Source organism: Rousettus aegyptiacus, unplaced genomic scaffold, assembly GCF_014176215.1.
Source record: "Rousettus aegyptiacus isolate mRouAeg1 unplaced genomic scaffold, mRouAeg1.p scaffold_m13_p_15, whole genome shotgun sequence".
In the NCBI taxonomy this organism is placed as follows: Eukaryota; Metazoa; Chordata; class Mammalia; order Chiroptera; family Pteropodidae; genus Rousettus; species Rousettus aegyptiacus.
Window position 1 is genome coordinate 32,800,131 of NW_023416290.1, and position 12,895 is coordinate 32,813,025.

A 12,895-nucleotide genomic window follows, 5' to 3' on the forward strand; every position below is an offset into this window, starting at 1 on the left:
TGTGTTGATTTTAAAAGAATGGATGGCTGTTCTTCAAGTTTATGTATGGCAAAAAATTTTATGCTATTCCTGTGAACATGAGTGGATTGCATAAGTTAATTCCTTTGCATCGATTAGTAGAACCACTTCTACATTTTTTATTTAAAAATTTGCAGGAAGAATTTTCTTAATAGAAATGCTGTATCAGTCCAGGAATTTCACCAGCTCTGTATTATAATGTGTCAGCAGATGGTAGAAACAGTCTTTTAAAGTATTTGTTAATTAGGGCATATTCATTTTCAGTCTTTGCTACTATACAATCAAGACCTACTTGTTTCTGTTTCCTTAAATTTATTCTGGAGTTTGTCCAAGTTTAGTTTTAATGAGTTGTTTATCCCACTAGTTACATTAGGATTTATTTTTCCCTAGAGAGTAATGTTTGAATTGATAGTTTTTAAACCTATTCTGTAAAATGAACATATGTTCAGACTAGGATTTAGGGATATGTGAAACAGCCATTTGTTAAAAAAATTATTTTCATCAACTTAACTGTTAAAGTGTAGGTTTAATGATATTTCAAAAAAGTTAGGTAAATTCAGAAGTTGTTATATACTTTTAACATGAATTTTATTGAGCTGTTTTATTTTAAACAAAGTTTAAATAAATTTGTAGTGGCATAAATCAGAAGGAAAATTATACTTTTATTGTACATTTTCATTGACATTTTCATGAGCCCCCCAAATAGCTTTAAAAATGTGTAAAAGCTATTGATTTGTTTAAAAATTTCTGAAGCAAATGTGGTATAATGTTATGGTTTAATGGATTGGGTTCATGAAATGGATATATGGGTATTTATTTCCCATACTTGTTAACCTGTTAGAAATATTTCAAAATTGACAAAAACAAAAAAAAGGAAAAAATCCTCTCTTCATTGATATTGTTACACAAACAGGTACATTGTATAAGCTACCATCTATTGCCAAATCATTTTAAAATAGTTTATTTTAGGTCAAATGCTACTGGAGTACTTAACAGATGTATAATAAAATGTAATTTTATTTGTAGTTGGTTACAGCTGGAAAATAAAACAAACCACAAAAACATGTCCTACGTGTATGATATAACTTGTTTATTATTGAATTCTGGCTTTCTTACAAAGTGAATTATTTCTTTTGATGTTAAATTAAATTGAATCTGAAGGAATTGCACCCCCCTACCCTTGGGCATTATTAAAATGCAGAATAAATTAATCTTTTAAAATTTGCATATGTTTAAGTTTTTATTTAAGTCTGTGTTATCCATTTGGGAACTATTTTATGTGACATATGATGGCTTGAAAGTTAGAGTACCATACACAGTAGCTGAATTTGCTATGAAAAAGTAAAGACCCACTTGTAAAAAGAATCTTGACTATAATTTTGCCTTATAAATAAATATTGCTCTAGTTATAAGAACATAGCTCTTGCTACACCATAGAACTTCTTAAATACCACAGAGTATCCGGCTGAAGCTGGAGTGGCTAGATTAATTGTACCTTTTTATATTGTACGTGCTTCAAATATCTGTTTTCCTTACTTAATATCACTACTATTAAACTTTTTTTTTTTGTTAGGTTTTGAACAGAAATTTAAGGGCATAATAGAGAGATAACCACCTCTCAATTTTTAAACCCTTAAAAGAAAATGACTTTCAAAATGGCTGCCAAGTTGGAAAAGCAAAAGGAACCAGTGATGATGAAATATAAATTTGTGAATTGGATCCTTTTTGTTTTTCCTACTGTCTCTTGATCTTTACTATTTTACCTGTTTGGTTTAAAGAATCTTTTATTCAGTGCCTATTTCTTTTTTTTCTTTTTCTTTTTTTATTATAGCCATCTTAGTGAGTATCAAAATAGCATCTCGTTGTGGGTTTGATTTTCATTTCCCTAATGATGTTGAGTATTTTTTCATGTGCATATTGGCCATTTCTGTCTTCTTTGGAGAAATGTTTATTCACTCCTAGTTCATTTTTTAATGTTTGTCTTTTCGCTGTTGAGTTGTGGGAGTTCTTTGCAAATTCTGGACACTAGACCCTTATTAGATATATAATTTGCAAATATTTTCTCCCATTTTGTATGTTGTCATTTTACTTTCTGGATGATATCCTTCGATATAAAAGTTTTTTTTAATTTTGATGAAGTCCGATTTATCTGTTTTTTTTTTCTTTTGTCGGTTTTGGTTTTGGAATCACATTTAAAAAACTTTCTTAATTCAAGATTATGAAGATTTACACTTGTATATTCATCTAAAATTTTATAGATTCAGCTTTTTGATCATTTTGTAGTTAGTTTTGATATATGGTGTGAAGTAGATGTCCAGCTTCATTCTTTTGTCTTTGAATATCCACTTGTTCCAAAACCATTGGTTCAAAATACTCTTCACTTCTCATTGATTGCTCTTGGCATCCTTATGCGAAACCAGTTAATCATAGACATATGGGTTTATTTCTAGATTGTCATTTCTAGTGCACTGATTTGTATGTCTGTCCTTGTGCCAGTGTGACGTTGTTCTGATTACTGTACCTTTGTATTAAGTTTTGAAATTAGGGCATATGAGTCTTCCAACTTTATTCTTTTTTCAAGATTGTTTTGCATCTCGAGGTCCCTTGAAAGTCCATGTGAATTTTAGGATATTTATTCTTTTATTCAAAATAGCTGAGATTTTGATAGGTATTATATGGAATCTATAGAGCAATTTGGTGAGTATTGCTATCTTAACAATATTAAAATTTTCAATCCATAAACATAGGTTGTCTTACCATTATTTAGATCCCTTCTTTAATGTCTTTCAACATTGCTTTGTGGTTTTTCTCATGTCTTACACTTCTTTGTTAAATTATTCTTAAATATTCTTTTTTTGCTATTATAGATGGAATTTTCTTAATTTCTCTTTCAGATTATTTGTTGTGAGTGTATAAAGGTATAAAACTGTCCCCCCCCCCCCCTTTGGGTGTGTGTGTGTGTGTGTGTGTGTGATTACCTTGTATCTTGCAACTTAGTTGAACTTGTTTATTAGCTCTAATTGTGTGTGTGTTTTCTTTAGGATTTTCAGTGTATAAGATTATGTCATTTGTGAGGAGTGAGTGATAGTTTTATTTTTTCTTTTGCTCTCTGAATGCCTTTTGTTTTTCTTGCCTGATTTCTTGGCTTGAAACTCTACTACAATGTTGAATAGAATGGGAAGATCAGACATCCTTGTCTTCTTCCTGATCTTGGAGAGAAAGCTTTTAGTCTTTGACCACTGTGTATGATGTTAGTTGTATATTTTTTTTATAAATTTCGTATATCATGTTGAGGAAGTCCCTTTATTCTGTGTGTTGAGTATTTTTACCATGAAATAGTTGGATTTTGTCAAATGCTTTTTATGTGGCAGTTGAGATGAACATAATTTCCCCCCTCCCCCCAACCCTTTATTTTATAAATATGGTATATTACATTGATTTTCTTAAGTTGTGAAACACTCTTTTATTTTCAGGGCAAATTCCAATTGTTTAGCTGTATAATGTTTTTAATATTCTTTTAAATTTGATTTACTAGTATTTTACTGAGTATTTTTGCATCTTTGTTCACAGTGGATATTGGTCTGTTGTTTTTCTTATGTTGTCTTTGTTTGCCTTTGGTATCAGGATAATATTGGCCTAATAAAAGGAACAAGGAAGTGTTTCTTCCATTTTTTTGCACAAGTGCAAAAGACTGGTATTTATTCTTTTTTCAAATGTTTGGTAGAATTCACCAGTGATGCCTTCTGGTTTTGGACTTTTCTTTCTTGGAAGATTTCTACTTCATTTTTAAAGGTTAGCTTTGTCAGATTTATAATTATTAACAATTCTTTCTTTCAGAACTTTGAGTATTTTATCCCACTGCTGTGTGGCATCCTTGATTTCTGATGGGGAATGCCTTTGAAACTCAACCAGGCAATTGACAACTCTGCCTTCTTTTCTGGTTGGGTAGACCCTGAAAGTCAGGCAGGGTTGGAGGCTTAAGACCTTTTTCTGGCCTTTCCTCTGCAACTGCATGGTCTTGAGCATGTGTATGGCTTTCAGCAAGATGTTGGAGCTTTTCAGTCTATTTATTCCTCAAAGCATCACTCTCCAAGATTTTTTCCCAAGACTTTGCTTAGTCTATTTTTTTGCCCTTTCTCTTACTCATTGTCCCAGGTAGCAGCCACCAGATGAGTCAAAACAAATAACCACAATTCCTTGTGGATGAGGTCTGTTTTGCTTTTTCTGTTACTGCTACTTGTCCTGGGAATGTGGGCTCTTCAGTGCCACTGCTGAGCTTGGGGGCATGGGATGTAATGGTGTTTCCACTGAGATTGAGCTGAGTTTTGTTAACTTAATTTTTTTCTTTGTTTGTTTGATTAAATGATCCCTTTTATGCTGCAGGCTTTTAGTTAGTTCCCAGAGTTCTGAATTTCGACAGTTTTTGGCAGCTTTTTTGCTGCTTTTATGGAGGGACAAACTTTTGTTGTACCTTATTCTACCATTTTTTGCTGATGTTATTTCTTTTTTGGGAGATTTTAAGTGAAGTTTCTTTAAATGAAGAAGTAAATTATTTGATAATCCAATATAGTTAAATACATTTATAATGCTGATATCTTCACATTTTAAAAATGTTTCATGAAATTAATTCATTTTGAGAGTTTGTGATTTCCTTAATTCATTATTGAAAAATTGCAATTTATTAAAAATTTTTGAACAAAGAGTCATATAAGTTTCTCAAAAAATAATAATTTGGATGTCTTAAGGGACCAAGTAAAACAATACAGACATTTACATATGGAAAAAGGAAAAAATCACATAGACGTTATCCATTATTCTAATCTTCCAGTAATGGCTACTATTAATAGTTCTAAGAGTATTAATTACAATGTGCAAACACATGCAGACATAGAAATGGCATTTCTTGCCATTACATGTAACCATATTATAATGCAAGTACGTATCTTTTTACTCACTCATTTTTCATGTTATTCTTCATGTCACATTTATCTACCTTCATTATTTTAATATCTGAGTAATTTTACATGAAGTCAATATACCAGAATTTATTGAACAGTTAGTTCATCTCAGGTTTAGTCTGTATTAAATAATACCAGAAACACTGTCTTTGTGCAAGTATTCTTGCAGACTCATGAGGATTCCTTTCAGATAGATTCCTAGAAGATGAGTTTGACCCTGAGTGGTTTTTTTAATCTGAAAGTTAAAGGAATCATACATTATTTTAAATTTGAATTTCCCTTTTTACCGGCAAGGCTTAGAGTCTTTTCATGTTAATGGGTCATTTCTGATCTCATATTCTGTGTTTCCTGTTTATGTGCTTGTATAATTTTTGTATTGAGATATCTTTTTTCTTTATATCCTTTACACCTATTTTTTAATATTTAAAGTGGGTTGGGTCTTGATATTTTTTTAATACTATCTGATAACCTCTGTCTTTAATTGATATGCTTAGAGTTTTGACATTTAATATAATTGTTTATTGTTTGAGTTTGGCTATCATCTTGTTTGTTTTCTAATTGTTCCACCTATTTCTTGTTCCTTTTTTCCCCCCTGACTTCTTTTGGATTGAATATTTCTTATGATTTAATTTCTTCTCCACCATTACCTTTATTAACTCTAGTTTTTTGTTTTATGGCTTTAGTTCTAAAGTTTAGTTTACGTTTTTTACTTATCACAGCTACCTTCAATTAATACTATATCACTTCACACACATAATAAAAATTTTATAGCAGTATATTTCCACTTCACCCCTCCTGTTCTTTGTTCTATTGTTATCGTCTGTTTTACATATATTTTGAACCCCCAAAATATTGTTAGTATTTTTTCTCTTAAACAGTTAATTTTTAAATCTCCTCTTAGAAGATATTGAGAAAGAATGCTTTTTAAATTTTTTTTTTTTTATAAAGTTGATCCATGTATTTACAACTCCAGGCTCTCTTCGCATTTTTTTGTCTAGATCTACAAAGGTTTCTATCTGGTAGCTTGAAGAATTTTCTTTAAATATTTTTGTAGTGCAAATATGTTGATGACAAATTCTCAGCTTTAATCTGAAAAACCTTTATTTTGCCTAAATTTTTAGAAGATATCTAAATTTTGTTTCTAGGTTGACAGTTTTTCTTCTTTCTTCATTTCAGTAATGTTATTTTTGTTTTCTGTTGTGTATCATTTCTGATGAGAAGTCTGCTTTCATCTTCGTTTCTTTATATGGAGTATGTTTTTCTACCTTCTGCTTTTAAGATTTTTCCTTTTAACATTGATTTTAAATCTATCTTTTAATAGTTTGATTATAATGTGCCTTTGGTATGGTTTAAGTCTCTTCCGCTTGGAGTTTGTTGACATTCTTAGATCTTTGGGTTTATGGTTTTCTTCAGATATAGAAAAATTTTGGCTGTTATTTCCTTAAATATTTTTCTGTTCCATTTCTCCCACTTCTCTCCTCTATTCTGGGATTCCAGTTACACCTGCTTGAGGTTGCTTGATATTGTTCCCAAGATCATTAACACCTTTTCCAGTTATTTCAGTTCTTTTTTTCTCTTTGATTCTCAATTTCCTTGGGCCTTCCTAAATGACTTAGGAAATGAATCTCAGTATTGATAGCCAGGAAAACAAAAATAGGGAAACATTTTTTCCTTCACTTCTATGCTCTGCATACATGAACATGAAATAATTCCCACTGGAGGCTCCCGGACAGTGGCCTTAGACAATGCTGGTGAAAATCTGCATAGAATTGGTGTCCATAGCAATGGCTGGAATAAGAGGTGGGGTTGAGGAGAGGGTGGGGTGATTGAGTGTACTATACTAGCATCCTATTATTTTTTTTCCGTGTTTCTTATTTTTTTTTCCATTTTATTTTTTTGGATTTCATTAAACTTTACTATCAACTTTTTGCTCACAGTCATATTTAGATGTTTTTTTACTTTAAAGCATTGCTGTTTGGAACACTTATTTTCTTTTTGGCAAGGCAACCCTTGGTTGACCTTACATATTGCAAGGACCATGTCAGTTTACAGTCTCTTATTTTTTTATTTTTATTTTTTTATGCCTCCAGCACCAGGTCTTCTTAGGTGGTCTCCCATGCAACTACTAACCAGGCCTGACCCTGCTTAGCTTCTGAGATCAGATGGGATCGGGCTTGTTCAGGGTAGCATGGCCGTTGACCTGGAACATTTAATTATTTAAGGCACCTCATTCTATGACAGCATCAGATGAATAAAGCAACAATGAATTAGACATTACAGGGCTGAAGTTCTAGAAATAATTTTTGTGTTACTGTTAAGTAGAAGCCTGGGTATAATGGAAATACTTTGTAAGTACGTATGAGAGAAATTATAGGATGTGATTTCTGGATCATATTGCTTGGACTCAAATTCCTACTTTTTACTTACTAGTTGTATGATATTTGATACCTTAATTTATCTTTTGTGTCTTATTTTCCTATCTTAAAAATCAAGATAATGATAACTCTCAGTATTATGGCAGAATTCAATAAGTTACTAGATACGAGACATTTAGAACAATGCATATCCTCTTTATGTTTTAACTAGTATTATTTTCCTTGTCATATCTGATGATTAATGTTTGAAAAGTATAATTGCTTGAGCAGAATATATGTGTATTAATGTTTTGTATGGACATTCTAGTTTGTGTTTTTACTTTTTAGTAGTGTAAGAGCTTCTGAAGTAGTGAAGCTTAAAATGAGTAGAATTGCACTTCTACTTGATAATTAATTCTATTTTAAAATATTTTTAATTTATATTATTTTCTTCCCTGGCATCCTAATTCATTTTATATGTTGTTACTTGTAAATGCTATTTACTATATTGTTATTCTTTCTGTTTTCTTATTCAGGACCAAAAGATCTCAGATTGCTGTAAGTGAAGGTATATTTGAACTTCCAAATCTCACAATTCAAGCTACAAGAGCCCAGACACTTCTGCTGCAAGCAATATATGAAAGTTGGTCTCATATTGGAAATGTCAGCTCTTCAGCAGTGAATGAAGCATTGATGAATGAAGTTTTCCAAACTATAGGTAAGAGCGCAATCTTCTTGACAAGTATATGGAAAATTCCTATTAATGGTGACTAATATTTTATGATTCAAATCCATATGGATAACATACTAAACTTAAATTTTGTAGTATATTTCTTGAAAGTGAGTATTTATAGTTCCTTGTAAACTACAGGATACGAGTTAAGCCATTCAGTTTTATTCCCTGTAACCAATTTCTGGATATATTTTATATTTTCAAGAGATTATTTTTCACCAGCTCCTTGTACAGTTGACTCTTTGGCTGTACATGGGTAACTTTTGAGGGAATCAGTGTGTATGTTTGAAATGATAATCCAGTCAAGAATAAAAACAGTAATATGTGTGATTATGCTGGTAAAATGGAATAAAATTATTGATCATAATACTCTAAGAGTTGGTAAGTGAATTATCTATTTCGTGTGAAAAAATCTTAACATAAATGAACTACTAAAAATAAAAAATTTGCTCTGACACCAGTATAGGAGATGATATCTTCATGTTGTTGTTCACTTTACATGTAGACAAAAACTTTACAGAAATCTTGCTTTTTTCAGATGTTTCAGTTCAAAATAATTACTTTTGTCAGTAACACAGGAGTAATTTTCAAAGAAGGGTATGTTTTTATTTACTAAGTGTAATAATGCTTAAAATTATAACATTGTTTTTATCTTCTGCATTTTTCTATTAAAAATTTTTTTTTTTACATGATGCTTTTGAAGGTTTTAATTTCAGATCTTATTATGGGAAATATATTGTAAATTCTAAAAAAATGCATTACAATTAGAGTCTTTTTATTTTGACTAATGTAAAATTTGTAGTTGTTTGTGTCAGGTTGTAGAATTCTGTAAAGAATGACAAGAGAAATGTTTTATTAGGCTAGAAGTTTTTGGGGCTTATTATGAAAGGGCTTTGAATTCTCCAAATATTGTCTGCAAATTTTAGTTTGTGTATAAACACTTAACCCACATATTAATATATATTTTTTGAATTGATTATTTCATTAATGTAGTGAATGATCCCTCAGATCATTCACTACATTAATAAAATTTTGACTTAAAATTATGACTTAAAATTATTTTTTCTTATATTCACACAATTACAATTAGCTTTCTTTTGGTTGATACTTGCCTGTACTCCTTTTGCATGCTTTTATTTAAAACCTATCTGTTTTATGCTTTAGGTATATATCTTGGAAATAGCATATAACTGAATATTTTAGATCATTTTATAATCTGCTCTTTGGTGTTAAATGTGGTCTATTTATATTAGTGTGATTGTTCTTTTCTGACTTCACTTCTTTTATCTTACTGTTTTGTTTCCTTTTGTACTCTTATAGCTTTGCTACTTTAAAAAAATGTTATTTTTCTCTTTCTAATTATTTGGAATTTGTATATACTATTGAATTATTAACTTAACAGTAAGTTAATTTTGCTTTGGAAAACAATTTGGGATGTAGAGTTACTATAGAACCCAGTAATTTTACTCCTAAGTATATAACCAAGAATTAAAAACATATGTTTACACAAAATCTTGTATGTGAATGTTCATAACACTATTCTTTTTTCTTTTTGTGTGTATTTATTTTTAAAATAAATTTATATATTTAAGGTGTGCAACATGGAAGTTTTGATATGCATAGTGAAATGATTACTGCAGTCAAACCAATTAACATATAGATTTCCTCACATATTTACCATTTTTTCCTGTCGTGAGAACGGTTGAAATCTACTCTTAGCAAATTTCCGGTATATAACACAGTATTATTAACTATAGTCATCATGCTACACATTAGATCTTTAGAACTTATTTGTCCTACATAAGTGCACCTTTATATTGACTGACATCTCTCATTTCTCCCTACCACCTTGCTTCTGGTAACCACTGTTCTACTCTCTGCTGTGAATTTGACTTTTTTTAGATTCCATATGTAAGAGATCACAGCATTATTCTTAATAGTCAGAAAGTGGAAACAACACAAATGTCTCTTAACTGATGAATGGCTAAACAATATGTTTTATAGCTGTACCATGGAATATTATTCAGACATTAAAAGGAATGAAGTACTGATAAATGCTATAATATTGATGAATCTTGAAAACAGTATGCTAAGTGGAAACAGCCAGATGCAAAAGGTCACACATTATGATTCCATTTATATGAAATGCGTGGAATAGGCAGATCCATAGGGACAGAAAGTAGATTAATGGTTGCCAGAGTGTGGGGAACAGGAGGAATGAGGAATGACAATTAATGGGGCATGAGTTTATTTGGGTGTAATAAAAATGTTCTGGAGTTAGACAGTGGTGATGTTTTCATGCTTGTGAATATGCTAATTTCAGCTTAATTGTACACTTTAAAAGGGAGAATTTTATGTTACATGAATTTCTCATTCAAAAAACTTTTTAAATTGATGAATATGAAAGTAGACTAGTTATGTGCTATGGTCTGAATGTTTGTGTCTCCCCAAAATTCATATGCTGAAATTCTAGTGCTCAAGGTAATGGCATTAGGGGCCTTTGGGAGGTGATTAGATTAATATCCTAATAAGAAGAGGCTAGAAAGCTCCTTTCCACTTTACACCATGTGAGACACAATGCGAAGTCAGCAGTCTGCAACCCCGGAAGGGGTTCTCACTGGAACCTGACCCTGCTGCCACCCTGATCTTTGACTTCCAGCTACTAGAACTGTAGAAATAAATTTCTGTTGTTTATAAGCTACCCATTTTGTAGTATTTTGTTATAGCAGCCCAAATGGACTAAGACATTATGTTATTGCTATTCATACAGCCATTATTTTATGCGGGGTTACTTACTATGTAAAAAATTTTTTTTAGGTACTTACACTTAAGGCCTATAGTGAGGCTTTTATTGACAAGAACATCATTGTGAAATTATCTAATTTATTTGTTTATTTGTTAAACTTATGTTTCCTGTGATGTTCTCTCCAGAGTTTTTTTGGTTTATTGTCTCACAATTTTAATCTACTTTTTTTTTATTTAAAATGTTTTGTTTTTGTCTACTGGCTTAGATAGCCCCAGAAATTCATATTAATAAGCAGGCGGTGGTGTTACTTATTTTTATAATTTTTTTCCTAACCAAACTAATTTCCTATTTCTTTCTCTAGATTAATCTAATGGATTATGCTATGAAAAAAATTTTATTCTGGAAAAATACTGTCCTAACAGAATGTAGTCACAGGTATTAAAAAAATGAATCAGACAAATAACCACAGATTATGTGATTCCTAATCTGATATTTTATTATTGAGAAACCTAAAATTAGTGAAACTAATATTTGCAGATTAGGTGAATTGAAGAAAATGGAATGATGTTTGGATGTTTCACCTCTTTGTCAAGGAATGTTATTTTTATCAAATAAAGCAGCTACAAAATTTATAATAGACGAATTAAAAGAATCAGTTAAAATAATTTCAAAAAGGCAAATTTCCAGATGCCCAGTTTCTAATGCCTTTTTTTTTGCTCCCCTAAAGTCTTATTTTGTTCATTTTATTTTTAGTAGAGTGCTTTTAGTATTGTGTCTCCAAAATTTTTATCTTAAGATGTGGGAAGTATATATTTAAGGCATAATGTTTTAGCATTTTATTATCTTGCATCTGTGGGCTGTCAGTAGACAATACTCAGCACCGTTAAACTTTGTTTAATATATTTGGTTTCAGCATGTGATCCTTTGCTTTATATTACAGCTAGTTCTCATTTACTACATTAATGAAGTTATTATGCAGGTTATGTACGTTCTTGGATCTTTCAGAGTTATATTCTGATAGTATGTCTGAGAAGAACCATTCTTCTTCTATTCTACAGTTGACTGTAAGCCAAGCTCTTCTCTTTAATGTTCCTGCCTCACCTTGTATCATAATTTTGTGCCTCTAGCCTGCCTTCTTACTTCTTGTTGTCTTATTATTGGCTGTTGCTAACACAGTGTCCACTTTTCTCTTATCCTTCACCTTAGTGGATTTTCCCTTTGTCTTTATTGAACATAATTTGATTTAATAATCTCATATATTATCCTTTTTTCTTTGATAGCTAGTTCTTTAACAGAAGTCAAAACCAGTCTTTTCCTTTGGATTTGACACTAATAGTCTTCTTGGCCTTCAAAAAAATTACATTCTTTTCTACATTCATGCCTTTGCCCAAGTTTCTTTCCTCCCCCATGCCAGAAATGTTTTACCTTTGTTTCTCTCCTACTTCCTATTCTTTCTATCTGATCTATTTTTCTTAAAATAGCTTTATCGAGATGAAATTCACATATCACGCATTCACCTGTTTTGGCTACACAGTATTAAGCTTGTAGTGTATTCAGAGTTCTGTATCAGTCACCACAGTCAATTTTAGAAATAATTCATTACTCCAAAAAGAAGTCCCACAGTCTTTAGCCATCACTCACTTTCTAAGTCTCCTATCCCCCTGCCCTAGGCAAACATTTGCTTTTTGTCTTTATGGATTTGCTTGTTCTGGACATTAAAATATAGTCTTTGTGACCAAATTATTACACTTATAGCAGACTATTTTTGAAGTTCATCCATTTTGTAATGTGTATTGATACTTCATTTTTTTTATTATTGAGTAATACGTCATTGTATGTATGTTTCACATTTTGCTCATCCATTAGTCACTTCTACTTTTGACAGTTATAAATAATGCTACTATGAACATTTCTGTACAAGTTTTGGAGTGGACACATACTCATATTTCTCTTGGATATATATCTATGTGTAGAATTGTGGGATCATATGGGAAGTCTATATTTAACCTTTTGAGGAATTGCCAGACTTTTCCAAAGCAGTTGTACTGTTGTATATTCCCACTTGCAGTGTATGAGGGTTCCAATT

General features: G+C 31.0%; 1 protein-coding gene and 1 pseudogene across 15 annotated transcripts in view; one reads left to right on the forward strand and one right to left on the reverse strand.

Moving 5' to 3' along the window:
- Positions 1–12,895, forward strand: part of VPS13B (vacuolar protein sorting 13 homolog B) — a 670,010-nt gene that overhangs the window by 109,682 nt on the left and 547,433 nt on the right. For all 15 annotated transcript variants that reach the window (XR_004954708.1, XR_004954709.1, XR_001598476.2 and 12 more), the window contains one exon: positions 7,867–8,048. Coding sequence is in view for 11 of the 15 variants with exons in the window: in XM_036233309.1 (XP_036089202.1) it covers positions 7,867–8,048 (182 nt within the window). In the remaining 4 variants the exon portion in view is untranslated. The remainder of the gene's footprint in view (positions 1–7,866; positions 8,049–12,895) is intronic.
- LOC118612112 lies at positions 7,058–7,176 on the reverse strand (annotated as a pseudogene).